Source organism: Narcine bancroftii, chromosome 1, assembly GCF_036971445.1.
Source record: "Narcine bancroftii isolate sNarBan1 chromosome 1, sNarBan1.hap1, whole genome shotgun sequence".
Lineage (NCBI taxonomy): Eukaryota > Metazoa > Chordata > Chondrichthyes > Torpediniformes > Narcinidae > Narcine > Narcine bancroftii.
The window spans coordinates 388,817,067-388,836,648 of NC_091469.1; the positions used below are offsets into that span (position 1 = coordinate 388,817,067).

Genomic DNA, 19,582 nt, shown 5'->3' on the forward strand with positions numbered 1-19,582 from the left:
TCATTCCATTTCTCTGAAATCTGATTTGTGGCTGGAACAAATGCATTTGTTTGGACTGTAATGCTAAACCCCTGCATACGTTTGCCCCCAGTCTCCTGCTTTCACTGAGATATTTCTGTTTAGGAATGATGAGATGTGTCCTGCAGACAAAAAAAAAGAGCACTACATTATGTTCAACAAATTCTCAGTAAAAGCATTCTGGAAGAACTCATTACTATTTTATTAGTCAAGCTTTGTTTTATAGATTATTTGTGAATTTTTTGAATGACTTTGACCCCAAATTTGAAAGCAAACTATAAACACCTTTTGCTCCCATATTCTTTTAAAGAGCATTTTTTTTTTGGAATCAATAACATCATACACACCTCCTGGTACTTCTGACAATGTTGAAATTAATAAAACTGTTGCATATGAAAATAAATCAACCTTTTATTCTCGGTTCACAGTTCAGGATAAATGTAACATTCCTTTTAAGAAGCCATCTATTAGCTTACAGTTTTGAAGGATTCTTGCATCTTATCTCAATGGTGATTTTCATACCCTCGGGGCAACCCAAAACTGTTCTCTCTCAATGAATTACCAAATGTTGCCATTGTTTTGTAGTAATGTAACTAAATGAATAAGGTTGATAAGAGTGACATAAATTGATGTGACTGCGTTGGTTCAGGGATTACTGTTTTATAAAATCTGTGAAATCTTCCAAATATCGTAAAAGTCCTAAAATCCAGATAGTTTGGGGATAGGATCGGTCTGGATTTTCCAGATTCTCGAGCAGGACTTTTAAAATTCAAATTTAAGGAGGAATAAAGAAGAGATGAAAAGTAAATGTTGATAATTTATTCATTAGCAAATGCAGCATGCTTCATTTATCAAAATAAGAAAAATAAAGTAAAAAATGCAAACATAATTGTTTTTACCACAATAAAGCATGTAATGGTTGACATTATGTTTAAAAATTAACATTTTGTAAAAGAAAATACAAATGAATTACTTTGTGATAAGATAACCTGTATTAAGCATGGTTGCTGGTTCTCACTGGGCATCTGTGGCACTTACACATGCACTCACACTAAATTTTACTCAAGTGGTCCAGATTTCTGGCATCCAGATTTTTGGACATTTTCTGTAGTGTCCTGTGATTTTTCAATCCAACTAGATCAACTGGTGTATCATTAGGTTTAACATCTCATCCTAAATAACTACAGTATCTCTGATGTTTGATATTGTGCACTGAGGAGTCACCTTAAAATATGTGCTCATGTTACTTTGAGAGGAAATGAAAGAATGGGATATATCCTCGCATGGACAGACAATAAACTGCAGATTCTGGAATCTGGAGCAAGAAACACACTGGTGGATGAACTCCTTTCTTCAGCAGACTGTTTTTGTTCTGCATTCTTTGTATGATAAAATTTGGATATCACATTGGAAGAGTTATTGTTCAAATTGTTTGATAATACTGAAATGGTTAATTGTCACAAAATAAATAATTCTGAGTAATCCAGATTAATCCAGAGATTCTCTGAAGAGACGAATGATGCAATTTTTAATGTGTTGGAGACAAAAAGAAAATGTAGATTAGTGATCACTTTTGCAATATTTTTAACAGAAAATATAACCCTGAACTCATATTCACTCCATCTACTCCATTCCCATTTCAGTGATCTCTGCCTCCAGCATTGCAATATAGAAAAGCAGTGGCTCAAAGAACAATCTTTCATTCAAGCATTTTCTGGCCTTCAGCTCAACAGTATCATCATTTTCAAATCCTATCTATTGCAAATTCTTACTCTGATATATAATTCCTGATAAAGACTGTTTTTGTCATTTTCATTTATCTTGGCCCATCTTTATTTCTTGTTGCATCAATAAAGTCTTTTGCCTTGCTCTGTCATCACTTGTGTATTTTAACCAATACTGTAATTCATCCTATCACTGATCTCCCTTTTAAACTCCCTCCCACTCCTCACCCTGAACCCTATGTCTGGTGATGCATTTGCTATATTTCTACCTTTACCCAAATTCTGATGAAAAGGGAATTGCAGGTGCCATCTGACCTGACGAACATTTCTGATGTTTTCTCTCTCCACTTTAGATAACCAACATTTGGGGCAGCATGGTTGGCATAATGGTTAGCGCAACACATTTACAGCACCAGCGATTGGGATTGGGGTTTGAATCCTGCGCTGTCTGTAAGGAGTTTTTATGTTCTTCCCAAGCCTGCGTTGGTTTTCCCTAGGGGCTCCGGTTTCCTCCCACCATTTGAAATATCACTGGGGGTTGTATGTTAATTGGGTGCCACAGATCCATGGGCTGTATGTCTAAATTTTAAAAATTAATTTGAAATGATTTGTTGTAATGTATAAAAGTTAGAATCACAATTATAATTTGAAAGAAAACTCTGGGCAATGAAAACAAAACAAATTGATTGCACGTAAGGTTGTGATAGAATGGGGGGTGGTGGTGTGGCGTGATGGAGTAGGCGAGAGACGTGGGAAAACACCTCTCCCAACAGATTAAAGAAAAGCTCGTTTTTACAATAATTTTCTAAAAGTATAAAAGTTTTCTAAAAGTTTATGAGAAGAAATAAGAAATAAATATGAAGAAGACTAGAACTCAAATGACAAAGAAACCAATTTAAAAACAGTCAGTAAGTCTGGAAGAAGTGAGGCCTACCTTGGAGTTGGAGCCTGGAGAATCGGGTGGTGCTCCTCTTCACCCCCCAGCGATGACAGGTGGCGCCAATGCCTCAGAGCTCTGGGCAAGATCGTGCCAAGGCCAAGAGACGCTCTTCCATGGACACTGGAGAGGTAGTGAGCACACGCAGCTCTATGCGCGTGCACATTATCCTGAGTATTTTTCTCCCTGCTGGGGGTGGGGGATGCTGGTGCTCATTGCCCTAGTGATCCAGAGTCGGTGGAGGGTCAGCTTAGGATCCGTGGGGGGAAGGGAAGACAGATTAAAGTGGTGGAGGCCAAAGACCTGGGGACTGGAGTTATTGAACCTGAAATCCCTGAAGAACTGGAGTTTAGTGAGGAGGAGGAATTTAATACAACTCTCAAATTCAGAACCAAAAGTTAACATTGTTTCAAACATAGGCAAGCAAACCCTGATAAATGGAAAGGCCGATGAATCCTGAATTGTTGAACAATTATTTAAACATAGACTGTACTGACAGCATACAAGGTGAGCTGCAGAATTACTGTTCAGTTGCTTCCATACCTTATTGTTCATGAATTGTATTTTCTGAAAACACACCTGAGTTCTGTATTCACCTGTTAATTATTTTGCAATTTCTATTTCAGCGTATGTTTTGATGGACAGTTACTCTATAAATATTCACTCTAACTTGGTTTGAGGCATATTTGTTCATGAATTTAAATCCTGTTCGAGAAATTTCAGTTCACATATCGAGTCTGGCACTTCAAGCAGTGATGAGGGTACTGGGCTATTAGAGATGCCAACTTTGAAAGATGGATTAGAACAAGTTCTCAACTGAATTGCTATTAAAGGTCCTGTGGCATTTCATTGAATAATAAGGAACTTTTGTCTGGTGCCCAGATACATAGATATATATCTATTTAGAGATTAATTGACAGGCTCTTTGAAGGAAAACACATTATCTGGCCATTATTGCTCGAGGCTAAATTTTTCTGGATGCCAAACCTTACTTAGAATTGTTCCCTGTTGCCCATGCCAAGTTGAGTCAGAAGTGGAAGGAAATTTTGCAGCTTTCTGCATCTCTGAGTTGACAGTGAGGTCTGGATGATGACTCTGCCTTGGGCTGAGGGCTTCTCACCCCACTTCCAAAACTACTATCCTTACCCATCAACCTGGCTGCTTTTGGCAGAAGGCACTGGTGGGACATCATCACTGTCTCTTGTCCAAACCCCGTGGTTTTAAATATTTTAAAATATCTTTGATGTTCTGACACCTGTAAAATAATTATGGAGAGAGAGAAAAACAGAACTAGGAAACTAAGCAAATTTAAAGGTACACAAATGGAAAATATATTTCTAGGTGAGGGGGGGGGAGTTTTAAGAGGGACCTGGTGTAACTTTTTTCTCTGAAGGCAGTCCACATTGCAAACAAGCTGTGTGTGAAAGCAACAGTAGTGGATAAAATTGTGACATTCCAAAAACATTTGGACAAATATGAAGGATTTAAAAGAACATGACCAAATGGAGCTCGTCCAGAATAATAACCTGGTTGGCATTCGTGTTGTAGGCCAAAGAACCTGTTCCATGCTGTATGACTCTATGAATGTCTTTCTGACATTCAGAGGCATTCATAACGTATTAGGAATATGTTATTGCAAAACCATGTTGTTTTAAAAGCAAAATCAGAATTTATTGTCATGAGGGTCATAAAATTGGTCATTTTTCAGCAACATCAGTGCAAACATTTATATAAACCACCTTAAAAAAAATTTTAATTAGTGCAAGGAAAAGACAAAGCTAAGTCATGTCTATGGATCATTGTTCGTGTAAGAATCTGATGGCAGAAGGGAAGAAGCTCGTCTTCAGGCTCCTTTATCCTGCTGGTAGCAGAGTGAAGAGGGCATGGGCTGATACTTGAGGATAGAAGCTGCTTTCTTAAGACACCACCTCTTGCGGAGTGAAGAATGATGCCCGTGTTGTCGCAGGTCGAATTAACGACCCTCTGGCAATTTTTTCTTGTCCTGAGCATTGTCACTTCCATTACCAGACAGTGATGCAGCCAGAATGCTGTTCATTGTACTCCAGTAGATATGTCTCTAAGAGTCTTCAGTGACATACCGAATCTCCTCAAACTCCTTACAAAGTATAGCTGTTGATGAACCTTCTTTGTGTTTGCATCAACATGGGGGTTCCAGGTCAGATATTCAGATGTTAACAGCTCAGAATTTGAAATCCTTGACGCTCCCCACTGTTGACCCATTGATGAAGACTGGTTAGTGTGGTCCTTATTTCCTCCTGAAATGTAGAATCATCTTCTTGGTTTTGCTAACGTTGAGTGCACCTTAGCAACGAGCTAATCTATCTCCCTCCTGTACGCTTCCTCACTGCTGTCTGTGATTCTGCCAACAACTGTGGTGTCATTGGCAAATTTGTAGACAGCATTTGAATTGTGCCTGGCCACACAGTCATGGGTATATAATGAGTAGAGCAGTGGGGTAAGCACACATCCTTGAGTTGCACCTGTGTTGATCGTCAGTGAGGATGAGATGTTGTTTCCATTTCATACTGACTGTGGTCGTCTAATGAGGAATTCAAAGATCCAGTTACAGAACATGGTGTGTGCACCCAGGGTTTGGAGCTTATTGACCAGCACTGAGGGAATAATAGTGTTTAAGGCTGAGCTGTAGACTGTGAAGAGCAACAACTTGTATGAGTTGTTGTTGTCTCAGTGTTCCAAATCTGAGGGGGGAGCCACTGACATTGCTTCTGCAGTAGGTGAATTGCAGTGAGTCTAGTCCTTTACTTAGGTACATGTTAATTCTGGCCATGACCAAACTCTCAAACCATTTCATCACAGTAGATGTGAATGCTACTGGACAATAGTTGTTGAGGCAGCTCACTCTGCTCTTGATGCCTTTGTGAAACAGGAAGGAACTTCTGACTGCAGCAGTGAGTGAAAAAGTCCATGAACACTCCAGTTAGTTGGTTGGCACAGATTTTAAGTGCCTTCTCAGGTACGCTATCAGAGCCTGATGCCTTAAATGCACTTGATTTCTCCTTCAGCAGATTGTGAATCTTCTAATTCATCCAAGGCTTCTGGCTAGGGAACTCTAGTTTGTATGTGTGGATATACACTGATCAACGCAAGTCTTGATGAAGTCGGTGACACATGTTGCATATCTATTCAGTTTTAAGGATGAGTCCTTGAATATGGTCCAGTCCACCGATTCAAAGCAATCAAACAGTTAAACTCGCAAATCATTTTAGTATTAAAACAAAGAATTCTGAGCTATTTCCATATAAAAGGTACACATTTTAAAAAATATATTTTTAAAAACTGTATAGCTAAAGAAAGTAAATGAGCTCATGAATTAAATGGTAAACTACCCGAGCTCTTCGTGTCCAGTGAAGTGAATGGTGAGGTTCTTCCCACACCAGGTCTAACCTACCATAGCTAGTTTGGTGAGGGGATTCCCCACTCTTAATGTTTGGGAAGTGTCACAGCATCCCACTTTGCCATTGGCCTCCCTGAGAAATCCAGCTGGTAAAGGCAGATGGCCAAATGCCAACAAGTTTAAAACTTCAGTGGCTGTGTCGACAATCCAAGTATCTTGACACTTGTGTGGAATCACTGCCCCTACTTCCCTGGACCAATATTTTGAAGCTTGTTGAGAGGGAAGGCTGTCTGGTGCTGAATGACAGATAACAGGAAGTTCATTTCCTTGTATTTTGGTTAACTTTTCTCAGAAATCACATCCACAGAGTGTATCATGATGGATTACAGTAGGACTGATTTAGAAAGAAAGATCCTGAGAGCTTGTATTCTACGTTGCTTGGATCATACTTGCTCTTAAAACCTGACACGGGTGCTTCTACTACTGTTACACACTATTACTGGCCTAGAAGGGAAGCTGTTGATGTCTGTCGAAGATTATCACAGTAATAGAAAATAGTGAACATTGTACAGAAACAAACTTGCTTTTATGGTCCTGAAAGCACTGCTTGCTCAGTCTGAGGATCTCTCATAAGAAGTCACCCTTCTGCCATTACAGGTGATGTTAGCTGAAGAGGGGAAGTGTAGTATTTGTCAGAGATTGTTGGAACAAATCATTGCTGAAAAGTAAACCTTTTTGCTGGCTTCTTTGACCTGGGAAAAGATATTCCAAGATTAGTCTAAGTGTGTGTACTTGAATCTTCCATAAGATCATTACCAGTAATCTTTCTTTCATTTCCATGTTGACAGGTGAGGAATGATTTAACCAGTGAATTGGAGAAAGCAGATATTCAAATTGCAGACACCGAGAGCTTCTCCAATGATCCTTGTTTGAGTGTCAGGAAGCTCAGGGTAAGTAAAGGAAACATTTTATTAAATTTAAATTTAGAAATTCAGCACGGTAACAGACCCATGAGTCTGTGCCACCCAGTTTACATCCAATTAACCTACATCCCCGGTACGTTTTGAATTGTGGGCGTTGTAAAGGTGTTGTGCTAACCACTACGCCAAGTGTTTGTATTTTATTTAATGTGTTTATTAATCAGAAGTAATGTGTAAAAGACAAAACACTATCTGCATGCCCATCAAGTGTTTCATACTCTGCAAATTAGATGGAAATTACACTCCGATTATATTCAAAATTATTATCTGATTTAATTTCTCTGAAAGTAACGTGATTCCTGTTGGAAATGGTGTGGAAACCCATTTGATGCAGCATAAGATGCAAGAATGTTGACCCTAAGAGGAGAGAAAAGGAAGAATATAAAAATTTGAGATAAAAGCAAAGAAAACATTTGCTTTCATTAGCTTGCTGCATTAACACTTCTGTTGTTATCGAGGAGACCAACTGGTGTAATTATGGAACCTTTTCTGCAAGTACACAATATTTTTGCTTTAATGGAATAACATTTATTGGAGTTGCAAAACACTTTTTAAAATAGTTACAATCTAATTGACTTGAAATCTAATTGAGACAATTGGTCCTCAACAGAATTTTTTTTGGTGTTGCCCTTTTGGTAGGAAAGATCACAAATCTTTAAGATCACACATCTTAAAATTTCAGGAATTTGCTTGAAAAACCACAGGAAGGTTTTTCTGTGTTTCAGATTTTGTGACGCCCTTCTGCAACTGGTTCCGCCACTTCCCCATTTGAAGACCACAATCAGTATAAATTGGAAACAACAGCCTTTGTTCCAGTTAATTGGCCATGCAGTGTCCATTTTTGCTGTTTCCTTTGAGCCACTTTTAACTGGGACACAAACTGCTTTCCTATTGACCACAAGTCATCCCTGGGATAGGAGAGTCTACCTTCAACAATAGTCCAGGGATGTAACTTGTCCTTTCCCCATGGTTTGATCAGCACGCTGGCGTCAGCTGGCACTGAGGATGTGAGCAGAGGTAGAGTCTGTCAATCCCCGGCGTGATTTTACATCATTTGATGCCGGCCTGCTGATTGTTTCCTTTTTCCACTGGACCCTTAACCTGTAAATTGGTCATCAATTCCTGGGACAAGGTTCCAGTGGAAAAGGGTCTCCTCCTCACAGACTATCAACACAGAGGTACCTGAAGGATGAATGCTTCTTACCCCACAGCTCTACTCATTGTACACCCATGACTGTGTGGCCAGGCACAATTCCAATGCCATCTACAAGTTTTCTGATGACACCACAGTTGTCGGCAGAATCACAAACAGCAATGAGGAAGTGAACAGGAGGGATATCGATCAGCTCGTGGAATGGTGTAACAACAACAACCTTGCACTCAATATCAATAAAACCAAAAAGATGATTATGAACTTCAGGAGGAAGTCAGGGGAACATGACTCAGTCCTCATTGCGAGCTCAGTAGTGGAGAGGGTCAAGAACTTCAAATTCCTGGGTGTCAACATCTCTGAAGATCTGTCCTGGAGCCTCCATGTCAATGCAATCGTGAAGAAGGCTTGCCAGCAGATATACTTTGTGAAGTGTTGGAGGAGATTCGGGATATCACTGAAGACTCTTGAAAACCTCTAAGGGTGTACTGTGGAGTGCATTCTGGCTGGTTGCATCATTGTCTGGTTCGGGAGGCGCCAACACTGAGGACAAGAAAATACAGAGGGTTGTTAACACAGCCTGTGACGTCACGGGCATCAGACTTCACTCCTTCGAGGTCATCGGCGTGAGGCGGTGTCTTAAGAAAGCAGCCTCTATTCTCAAAGACCCCCACCACCAGGCCATGCCTCTTCACTCTGCTACTATTGGGAAAAAGGTTTAGGAGCCTGAAAATGAACACTCAGCGGCACAAGGACAGCTTCTTCCCCTTTGCCATCAGATTCCTCAATGATCAATGAATCAAACACACGGCCTTGCTTCGACTTTTCGTGCACTATTTTTATTTATTGTTGCGAGGTGGTTTATGAATGGATCCACTGTGATGTTGCCACAAATCAGTCTTGTTCATGGAAATAAATTCTGATTCTAAAATTGTTGAAGCTCTTTTTAAAAAAAAGGGCTTTGCCGTATTTCAATGTTGCTCCTGAAGACAGTTTACTGCCTGAAAATTAAATAAATCGCCTGGTTGAGCAAATGTTAACTTCTGCAATAATATTACCAATTTATTTCCTGAACTGGGTAAAGAAGTTGTGGCTAAGAGCTCTGTTATATTAATGCTCACTGCAGGAAAATTTCAGAGGATCAAATTCTCACCAGTTATTTTCTGCATGGTGAATTCACAGTCGGCTAGTTCAAGTATGCTTCCTTGATGTTTAATGTGAAGTGCCCTTAACAGCATTTGTGAACATCCAGTTCATACATATTTCAGCTGACTTCTTACTTCTGAAAGTAAAAAAAATACGCATTTGTATTGTATGCACATGAAAGACGATTGGTGCTCCTCTTTCTCTATATTCACCACTATTAAATCGATACGTTCTTTAAAATACATCAATGCTATTCCTGTTTTCTCCTAAGACAAAGTCCCCATGAAATATTTTAGAGGCTGTTAAATGGGGCCCAGCTCCACAGTAACCAGTGGTCAAGACGGTAGCCTTTTGAGGTGTCTTCTCCCAGCTTCAGTGCATCCACAGCATGCACTCCGTCAACTTGGATAGTGCCAGCCAGCAACCCTTGATTGCAGACATTCCTAGTTGGAATCCTTAATAGAGCCTCCAGTTTTCAAGGAATGATATTTCCTATTCCTTTCTTTATAGCCAATTCAAAGAGAAAACAATCTGTTATTAAAACGTTGATTCGAGTTTGTAAACATTCACTGGAACTTTTCATATATTCCTCACTTTAAAATCTCAGATCATCTAACTTGAGAACATTTCCCTGCGCTCAAGTATGGCAATGATGACTGTTCCTGAACATATGCTGGCCCCTTCTGTCATTGGAGAATGTTAGGTTGCATCCAGATTTTAAATATATGGAAATAATATTTTAAAAGATCAGTTACAAGATGGCAAATAAAGAGGTATCACAGTTTTCTAAATTTCATTTCATTTTTTACACATGAAACTATATCTTCTGTTTGCTTTAATAGAACAATATTACTGTCAAAATAGATGCCAACCTTTGAGAAAACTGGCCAGGTTGTAGTATGATGTCCACTTCAGGATGCTGAGATGCAAATTTAGCTTTTAGGGTTTGGATAAGTCTGTGTAACTCATAAAGCTTACCTCCCAACAACAGGATTTAAATATAAGAAGGAATTAGAAAGTGCCTTGAAAGAGATTGACCACAAGTTAACCACAGTGTTTGTAAATATTATTAAATGGGGAAGATGTCATGCCAAACATTTGCTCAAACTAAACCTGTGGTAATGGCATAGGGAGATCAGGTTTGAAAGGACAAAGAGTCACAAGAATATCTTTGAGAATTTTCAGTTCAAAACATCAGTGACAATGATGTGAAACAAGTGGTATCTGATTAGCCTCTTGTTAAGTCGTACCTCATTTAATTTTATCAACTGCAATGATATTCAATTGAATATCAGAAGTTCCATACACATGAGGTACTGTTTTAATTCATCTGCTGTGTACACTGCCAGGGGTGATTTCCATTTTCCTCTGTACTTCTAATGACCATTAATAATCTGTACTTGTCTGAAGATCCTGTGCAGTTGTCATGGTAAGTCATATGTAATCCTGTTTCATTTCAGCTTGATCAAAAGTATCTGACATCAAAGGAAATTAAAACTCAAAGAGAGTATGATGCATGCCTGATGTGATAACATCCAGAGTCAGTTCTCAGACATTGATAATATACTTTATTTCACTGTACCACAACTCAGTGTAAAAAGCTTTTGCTCTTCTACTTTGACCTGCTGTATGCATGTTAGAGTTGACCTGCTTATGAAATGAACTCTTCTCATGGAGCCAGGTCAAATACGATAATAAATGAACTTTATTTCATTCCTTGTTTGGGATTAGCATGTCACTGATAAGGGGAGCATTTATTGCTGAATCCTAAATGCTTCTAACCACTGCATTTTTGGGGGGAAAGTACTCCCACAATGTTGTGCATATGAACTACAGTTTGGCATTCAACACCATCATCCCTCAAAATTGATCAGCAAACTCCAAGACCTGGGACTCAACACTGTGTAATTGGATCCTGGATTTCCAGACCACAATTAGTGACGATTGATAAGAACATCTCCTCCACAATCTCCTTTAGTACTGGAGGACCACAGGGCTGTGTTGTTAGCCCCTGCTCTACTCATTTTACAACCAAGACAGTGTGCCTCAGTACAATAAGAACACCATCCACAAATTTTCTGATGATACCATGGTAGTGGGTTATATAAAAAGGGGCAATGAGTCACATACAGGAAAGCGATTGAAAACTTGGCTGAATGGTGCACCAACAATAACCTCACACTCAATTTCACCAAAGCCAAGGAGCTGATTGTTGATTTCAGGAAGGGAGTATGATCTAGAGATCATTGGGGGATCAGAGGTGAAGAGAGTGAGCAAATTTAAGTTCTTGGGAATCACTATCTCAGAGGATTTTTCCTTGAGCCAGTACACTAATGACATCGTGAAGAAAGCACATCAGCACCTCTACTTCCTCAGGAATTTGTGGAGATTTATTATGACACTAGAAACCCTGGCAAATTTCTACAGATGTGTGGTGAAAAGTGTGCTGACCAGCTGCTTCAAGGTCTGGTGTGGGGAGCTAAAGCCCAGGACATTGCAGGCAAAACCCTCCCCATGATCAAGAACATCTACAGGGAACACTGTGGTCGGAGAGCAGCAGCAATCATCAAGGATCCACACCACCCAGCACACGCTCTGTTATCGCTGCTACCATCAGGAAAGGGGTATAGGTGCCACAAGATTCACTCCACCAGGTTCAGAAACAGCTGCTACCCCTCCACTATCAGACTCCTCAACACCAAACTCACTCATTTAAGGACTCTTATTTTTGCAATTCATTGATTTTATTCCCCCCCTCTCGGTATTGCATAGTCATTTGTTTACATTTCTTTATTTGCTTGCATGTGTACGTTGTGTGCAGTTTTTGCATGACAAATAAATGTTAATTCTGCATTGCTGGCAGGAAAAAGAATTTCAGTTGTACGTGATGTCATGTATGTACTCTGAATGTTACAGGATTGAACTATTGAACTGTTCCCTTCCATGGATAATATGGTTTATTGTATTTGTATCGCTGTTCACCAATCCTAACCAAATGCATTACTTTGCCTATCTACTTTCTAAATGCTGCTTCCTTTTGTTGCAGGATAATGATGTCCGAATTATTCTTGGCCAGTTTGACGAAAGAATGGCAGCAAAGGTGTTTTGCTGTGTAAGTATGAAATGATGACGTTAACATTTAAAGTTTGGAGCTCCACATTGTATTTACGGTAGGAAGTATGTCAAAACATGGAGCTTGAGTTGATAATTCCTCATTAAATTAAGCAGAAGATTAGCTTTCTTGTATTTGAAGAGAAAGGTCTAATGTCCAAAGAAACCCCTTGCAAACTGTGCACTGTTAAACAGATTTTTTTTTAAATGCAAAGGCAAGTATATAGTTATGAAAATAGGTAAAAGAAGTTTGTTTTTCAATGCTATATGTTTGAAAGTAATTTTGTTTTTCTCAGGTGGAATACATTTGCAGCCTTGGTCCCTTGAATAACTTTACAGTCATGAGAGAGTTGGTAGGATGTGGAGAGTTATGATTGTTGAGAAAATAAGAAATGGAACAGGACTGAACTAACTTTCTCATTGAGCTCACTCCACCATTCACCAAAACAAATAGCTGAAAACCTTTCTGCACAATCTCTGTAGCCCGTGAATCACAGCAGAACCAAAAACCTATTTTTCCCAGCTTTGAATTCATTAAATTTCTGAGCTCAAAAATCCTTTCGTTTAGTGAATTTTCCTCATTGCTGTACAAAATGTCCAACTCTTAATGGTGAAATTGTTCTTGGCTCATCAATCAGGAAAACAACCACTCAACCTCAACTTTAGAGTCATATAGCACAGAGACAGACCCTTTTGAACCTTTGTCTATCTAATGGGTTCAATTTGCCTGCATTAGGTCCATATCCTTCTAATTAAATGTATGTCCAAAATGCCTCTCCACATAGAAAAGTATAGCACAGGAATAGGTCCTTCACCTCGCAATATTTGCACTAACTATCCTACCAATTTAATCTAATTCCATCTGTCTGCACACAGTCCATATCCCTCTATTGCCTGTTGGACGACTGTATCTGCTTCCATTACATCCCCAGCAGTGCATTCCAGGCACTTGCTACTTTCCAATATAAAAGAAAAAAATTGCCTCATTAATCTACTTTTTCTTTCCTCTCTTGGCTTAAAGCCACTCACTCTATTATTTAATAGTTTCACCCTGAGAAAAAAAGACGTTAATCCTCTATCCCATCAATGCCCCATAAATTTATGGACTTCTATCAGTTTGCTCCTCAGCCTCTGACACATCAGGAAAAATTATCCAAATTTGCCCAACCACAGCTGAAAGCCAATTCTGTCTAATCCAGGCATCCTCTCCAAAGCTTCCACATCCTTCCTGTAATACAGTGTCAGAGTTGCCCACAGGACACCAAATGTAGCCTAACCAAAGTTTATACAGTTGTCACATGACTTTCATGCTCAATGCCCTGACCAATTAAGACTCTCCTACCTCTCGCCATGTGAGTCAGAACTTTCAAGGAGCAATGTACTTGAACCCTTCATCTCTCTGTACATCAGTCACTCTAACTGTTCTGTCATTTCTTTGGTCATTGGACTTCCTCAAGTTCAACACCTCACGCTTTTCAAGATAAACATTTGGAGAAATGTTTTCACTCAAAATTGTGATCTTTTGGAACTCCCTACCATAAAAAGTTGTTGAGGCCAGTTGATTAGATTTTCTAATTTTCTAATATCTAATGAACACAAGGCGTTGGATGTGGGCCTATTAGCTGAAGGGGCCAAGTGGTATGGAGAGAAAGCACGAATAGCGTATTGAAATCATATGATTAACAATCATTATTTTGAAACGTTGAATAGCCTCCTGTTCCTATTCTCTATGTTTTAATGCAAATTTCTGTCTACTTTCTACAATGTCCTTTATCCTCTTGAAAATGGTAATTGTATCTGATTCCACTGTGAAGTTTTTGAGGAAATGGCACCACTAGAATTATCTGAAATGATGAGTCAATTAGATCAGAAAGATATGGTTTAAGATTCACATAAGAAGTACCTCAAAGCAATAATTTTCTTTCTCTTCTGCATCCCATACCTCCTCTTGTACTTTCCTTCCCATCTCTGTCCCAGGAGATGGACAATTACTTCTACTCCTGCTATGTAAGCTCTAATGTGGCTGATGAAGCTAATATGAGACCTTCAGACGCTGCCTTAATTACAGTGAGTTGCTTTGCAGATCAGGTGATGGTTTATAAGGTAGAACTTATACTGAGTTCCTTGAACTCCAGCAAATAGTTTAAAAGGTCTTAATGCCATCCTGCTTTGAGTACTTATGGTCCATGAGTTAGTGGGGAGGTTAAACATTTTATGGAGGGTTTGAGAACATCTTTAAATCCTTTTGTGTACCCACCTGCTAAACCCTTGCTCTGCCAAATCTCAGAACTGTGTCTGTTTGAGGAATCTGGTCCCAGGCCTGACCAATAAAGCTAGTTGAGAGTAATTGGGGCTTTAATGTTAGGTAATTTCTGCTGAATTGAACCTGGGAGAGGATAGTGGTATCAAATTTATTTTCCTGTGAATAGATATGGGGTTGTGTAAGGACCGTTTTAAGCAGTTGTGTGACTAAAGTGCACGAGAGCAGGAAATGTCCAATAGACCATGTGTTTTATTAAAAATCTTACCCTTTAGATTATTTTCTAAATATTTTCCTCTCAACTTAAACCTATTCTTTCTTGTTTTTGATAACCTTTGAGTTCTGTTTTGAGTTTGGTGTCTTGATCTTCAAGCATTCTTCTCTTCATATGGTCACAGAACATAAGCTTTCCTTAATCTTGCTGCAGTTCTGAATCTTACTTCCAATGAGTGTGGACTTAATCTGCAGGATAAATGGGAAACTTTACAACCCCTACCACCTTTTTCAGATCAAGGCACCTAGCTTCAGTTATTGAGATATTGTGCGCAAACAACCCTCACATCTGCACAGGCTTGGTGCAGATTCCTAACAACATTCAAGAAAGAGCCTTGTATTTAATGGGAGAAAAACTAAGAAACCAGTCTGCCCCTTTGCTACCCATTTCCACTTCACTACAAAACCCTGTAAATGGGACCATTTCAGCATTATGGCATTGCTATCAGCAGGGAAGTGAAGAGGTCACTGATGTTCAGGCTTACATTCAAATATCAGAAAGGAGTGGATTGCTTTGGACACCAAATGAGCCTGTCTTTCCTGGCTGCTGCCAGCCAAATGCAGAAGCATTCTGATTGATGAGACAGCATTTGGCCCAAGGCTACAGTGAGGGGAGAGGAGAGCTGACTCAAAGAACCAAGAGAGATGAACAAATTCAAAGATAGAAGGGGATGTTTGTGTTCATGCCAAGCTGTTGGCCCTGCTACACTGATTCTATTTGCCTGCTTTAAGATCATATCTCCATCCCCCAGCGCCAGTACCCCTTATTTGAATGAGTACAATAAAAAAAATATTATTTTTATAATTCAGTTGGAAGTGGTCCAGCACAAACACCAAAAAAAGTTGACCGTTGAAACCTTAAGGCATTCAGAAATGATAAGAAATGTCATCTTGATTGATTGAAGTGTGGTTGATAGAGTGAATAAAAATAACCACGTTTTCTCCTTTAAAATATTTCATTCTTTATACACTCTTCAGAGGATCTGCCTGAGGAAGGAAGATTTGAGTTTGTTACATTGGTAAACATTAATGATAATTCTAAAGGAGTGATATTTCCCTGCACTCTTAAATCTTTAAGTAATAAAACATTTTTAGCACTTTCTGGAAACAGGAACATGGCATTATTATGTCATACCCAGCTTCATTCTGGTGGTTACTTTTCCGTGATGATTCACTGAAACAATTCTTAATGCATAGCGTGAGTGAAGCACAGAAAATAAACCAATCAGAATTTATCGTCATGAACAAGTCATGACATTCGGTAATTTGTGACAGCATCGTAGTGTAACCAATTGTAGCAACTGTGTCACAGTGCAAAGTGAAGAACGAGGAAATGATCAGATGTTGTTGAGTCGAAGTTCAGTAAAAGTCATTTAATCAAACGGACGCGCACAGCTTTTAAAAACCCAGTGCGTTTCAAATGACGTCATCTTGGAACCTCCCGAGCCGGTTCGATTAAGCCTCCGGTGAGTCGCTATATGCCCCAGTTGTCGCTAATGGCTACTGCAACTGCCCACCATAACAGCCTACTCCCCCACCACCAAAGAACCAGTGATAGGAGGCGAAACCTTTGGTGCCATTACTGTCCACTGGTCTTGAGGAGTCGTCTGTGCCTTCTCTTCGGGGTTAGGGTAAGAGCCGATCAAGGTCAAGATGAGCAGGCTTTAGTCGGTCAATCATAATGTCCAGTATGCAAGTTGTACAATTGTTTTGTAGCACTCTGAAGGGGCTCTCATGCGACCTCTGTAAGAGTGCACCTTTACGCATAAACACAAACTCACAGTCCCAGAGTTCCTTTGGGATGAAGGGTGTTGTTCTATGCCTTGTCATGGGAACTGGGTCCAATTTTCTTAGCTGCTCCTGCAGTCTGCCTAAGAATTCAGTCCATGGCACCTCCAGTTCTCCCTAGGTATGATGAGCGGGGCTCCATAAACCAACTCAACTGATGAGTTGAGATCCTCCTTGGGTGCTATTCTTATTCCTAGGAGAATCCAGGGCAGCTTGCCTGCCCAATCAGGTCCATGGAGGTGGGCCATCAGTGCAGCCTTCATGTGCCTATGGAACTGCTCCATCAGGGCATTTGTCTATGGGTGGTAGGCTGTCGTGTAGTGGAGCTGTATTCCCAGTAGTCGCAACAAAACGCCCCAGAGTATGGAGGTAAACTGTGAGCTCCTGTCGAAGGTAACATGCGTAGGTAGGATGAACCAAGATACCCAGGCAGAAATAAAAGCTCTGGAGCATGAATCGGTCGATGAGTCCATCATAAGAACTGCCTCCAGTCACCTAGTGAATCTGTCGATGACCGTTAACAAGTACCTAGATCCTCGTGACTCTGGAAGCAGGCCAACAATGTCGACATGCACATGGTTGAATCTGCGCTGCAGTGCTGGAAAGGCTGAAGTGGTGCCTTCTCGTGCCTTTGCACGTATAGTCTGTGTGCCAAACGTATGAATCAAACTGTTATTCACTGCAGTAAGTGCCGAACCTGCACTCCTTGTATAGGTGTTAAAGCCCAAAGGCGAAAGGACACTAACTTCCATACCCTCATCGACTAGAAATTTGCACTGGGAGTGTTCATCCCAGATGTGGAGTAGGCTGTTATAGTGGGCAGTTGCTGTAGCCATTAGCGACAACTGGCCATGGTGTTTTCCTGGAAAAGTGCAAGGGGATCGGTAGCAGCAAGCTCCAGAGCCCCAACATTGATGGTAAAAACACCAGGTGGCGTCACAGAGTCATGCTTGTCCAGGAGAACATGCGACCTTGTCGCCAGTATTTGTGGAGACTGGATCTTTGGGTGTGACACAATACCTTGCACCTTGCTGTTTCACACCCTACAGAATGTCTGCATGGGCAGCCACTGTTATAGGGTTATCAAAGTCCTTATCAGCCAACATGAGGTGGATGTCTCCTGGCATATGCTCTAAAAACAACTGCTTGAAGAGCAAGCAAAGCCTATGGCATCCTTCCAGTGCCAACATGTCATTCATTAACATCAAAGGGACACGGTCCCCCAGGCCATCGATATGGAGGAGTCATGCTTCTCGCTCACGCAGAAAGAGACCATAAATCGTGAGAAGGAGGGCATTTAGGGCTTTGTACTTGACGAAAGCTGGTGGGTCCCGAAGGAAATCCACTACTCGACCGGCTGTGTTCCGGTCGAGGGGATTTACCACATGATGGTACTTAGTGGCGACAACTTCTATCTTGCGAATGTGGAACTGTACCTCAGCCTGCCCAAACCAAACTTCAGGTTGGGTCCAAAATCCATTTGGGCCGTCAGGGTCACCACTGTAGCAACTGTGTCACAGTGTGAAATGAAGAACGAAAAAAATGATCAGATGTCGTCGAGTTGAAGTTCAGTAAAAGTCATTTACTCAAACAGTCACACGCAGCTTTTTAAAACCCCGCAAATTCCAAATGACATCATCGCATTGTGACATCATGATGTCATTTGGAACCTCCTGAGGCGGTTCGATTAAGCCTCCATGAGCCACTACACATTCATATTTTGAACCACCTTACAACAGTAATATATAAAATGAAAATAATAATGAACAAGAATTATGGTAGTGTCTTTGGTTCATTGATTATTCGGGAATCTGAAGACAGTGGGGAAGAAGCTATTCTTGAGCCTCTGAGTGCTCATCTTTAGGCTCCTGTACCTTTTTCCCTGTGGTAGCAGAGTAAAGAGAGCACAGCCTGGGTGGTGGGGGTCTTTGAGGGTAGAGGCTGCTTTTTGAAGATGACACCTCATGTAGATGTCCTCAATGGAATGAAGCCTAGTGCCTGTGATGTCGCAGGCCATGTTAACAACCCTATGGAGTTTTTCCTTGACCTGAACTTTGGTGCTTCCATACCAGGCAGTGATGCAACCAGACAGTATGCTCTCCACGGTACCCCTGTAGAAGTTTTCGAGAGCCTTTGATGACATACTGAATCTCTTCAAGCACCTCACAAATTATAGCTACTGGCGAGCCTTCTTTGTGATTGCATCAACGTGGAGGCTCCAGATCCTCGGCGATGCTTGCACCCAGGAATTTGAAGTTATTGATCCTCTCCACTATTGAGGCCTTGATGAGGACTGATAAAGTAAATAATGGAAATAAATAATATTACAAATAGAACTGGGAATCACATACGCGCACACACACACAATGGTAGAAGCCCTGAGTGTGTTGTAGGGATACTAGAGCACAGTTCCTTGAAGTGGCATCTCAGGTAAATAAGGTGGTTTAAAGGGAATTTGGAATGTTGGTCTTCATTAGGTAGGATTGAGTCCAAAAGTCAGGACCTCATGATTCAACTGTTCTGTTCCATTGTTCACCCATGAGATCACACTCAGAGTACTGTATGCAGTACTCATTGCCTAGCTATAAGATGGGTATCAATAAATTGGAAGGGATTCAAAGGACAAAGGGGTGATAGGGAGAGGTTATATTGGCTGGATCTTTATTGCCTCGTGAAGGAGGCTGCGGTGTGATCTTAGGGGCATGGATAAAGGGAATGTTCATTTTTTTCCCCAGGGTAATAATTGCAGAACTGGAGGGCATAGGTTTAAGGTGAGGGGAGAAAGATTTAAGAGCGACTTGAGAAGTAATCTTTCCACT

General features: G+C 40.5%; 1 protein-coding gene and 1 long non-coding RNA gene across 5 annotated transcripts in view; one reads left to right on the forward strand and one right to left on the reverse strand.

Moving 5' to 3' along the window:
* The window catches only part of gabbr2 (gamma-aminobutyric acid (GABA) B receptor, 2), an 811,906-nt gene that overhangs the window by 503,782 nt on the left and 288,542 nt on the right, over positions 1-19,582 (forward strand). For all 4 annotated transcript variants that reach the window (XM_069913637.1, XM_069913635.1, XM_069913636.1 and 1 more), the window contains exons 4-5: positions 6,904-7,005; positions 12,378-12,443. In XM_069913637.1, the coding sequence (XP_069769738.1) occupies positions 6,904-7,005; positions 12,378-12,443 (168 nt within the window). The remainder of the gene's footprint in view (positions 1-6,903; positions 7,006-12,377; positions 12,444-19,582) is intronic.
* On the reverse strand, positions 7,575-18,371 carry LOC138751404 (uncharacterized). The gene is made up of 3 exons (XR_011349903.1): positions 18,200-18,371; positions 9,339-9,467; positions 7,575-8,728 (listed from the first exon to the last, which is right to left on the reverse strand). It is a non-coding gene; the product is annotated as an uncharacterized lncRNA (long non-coding RNA).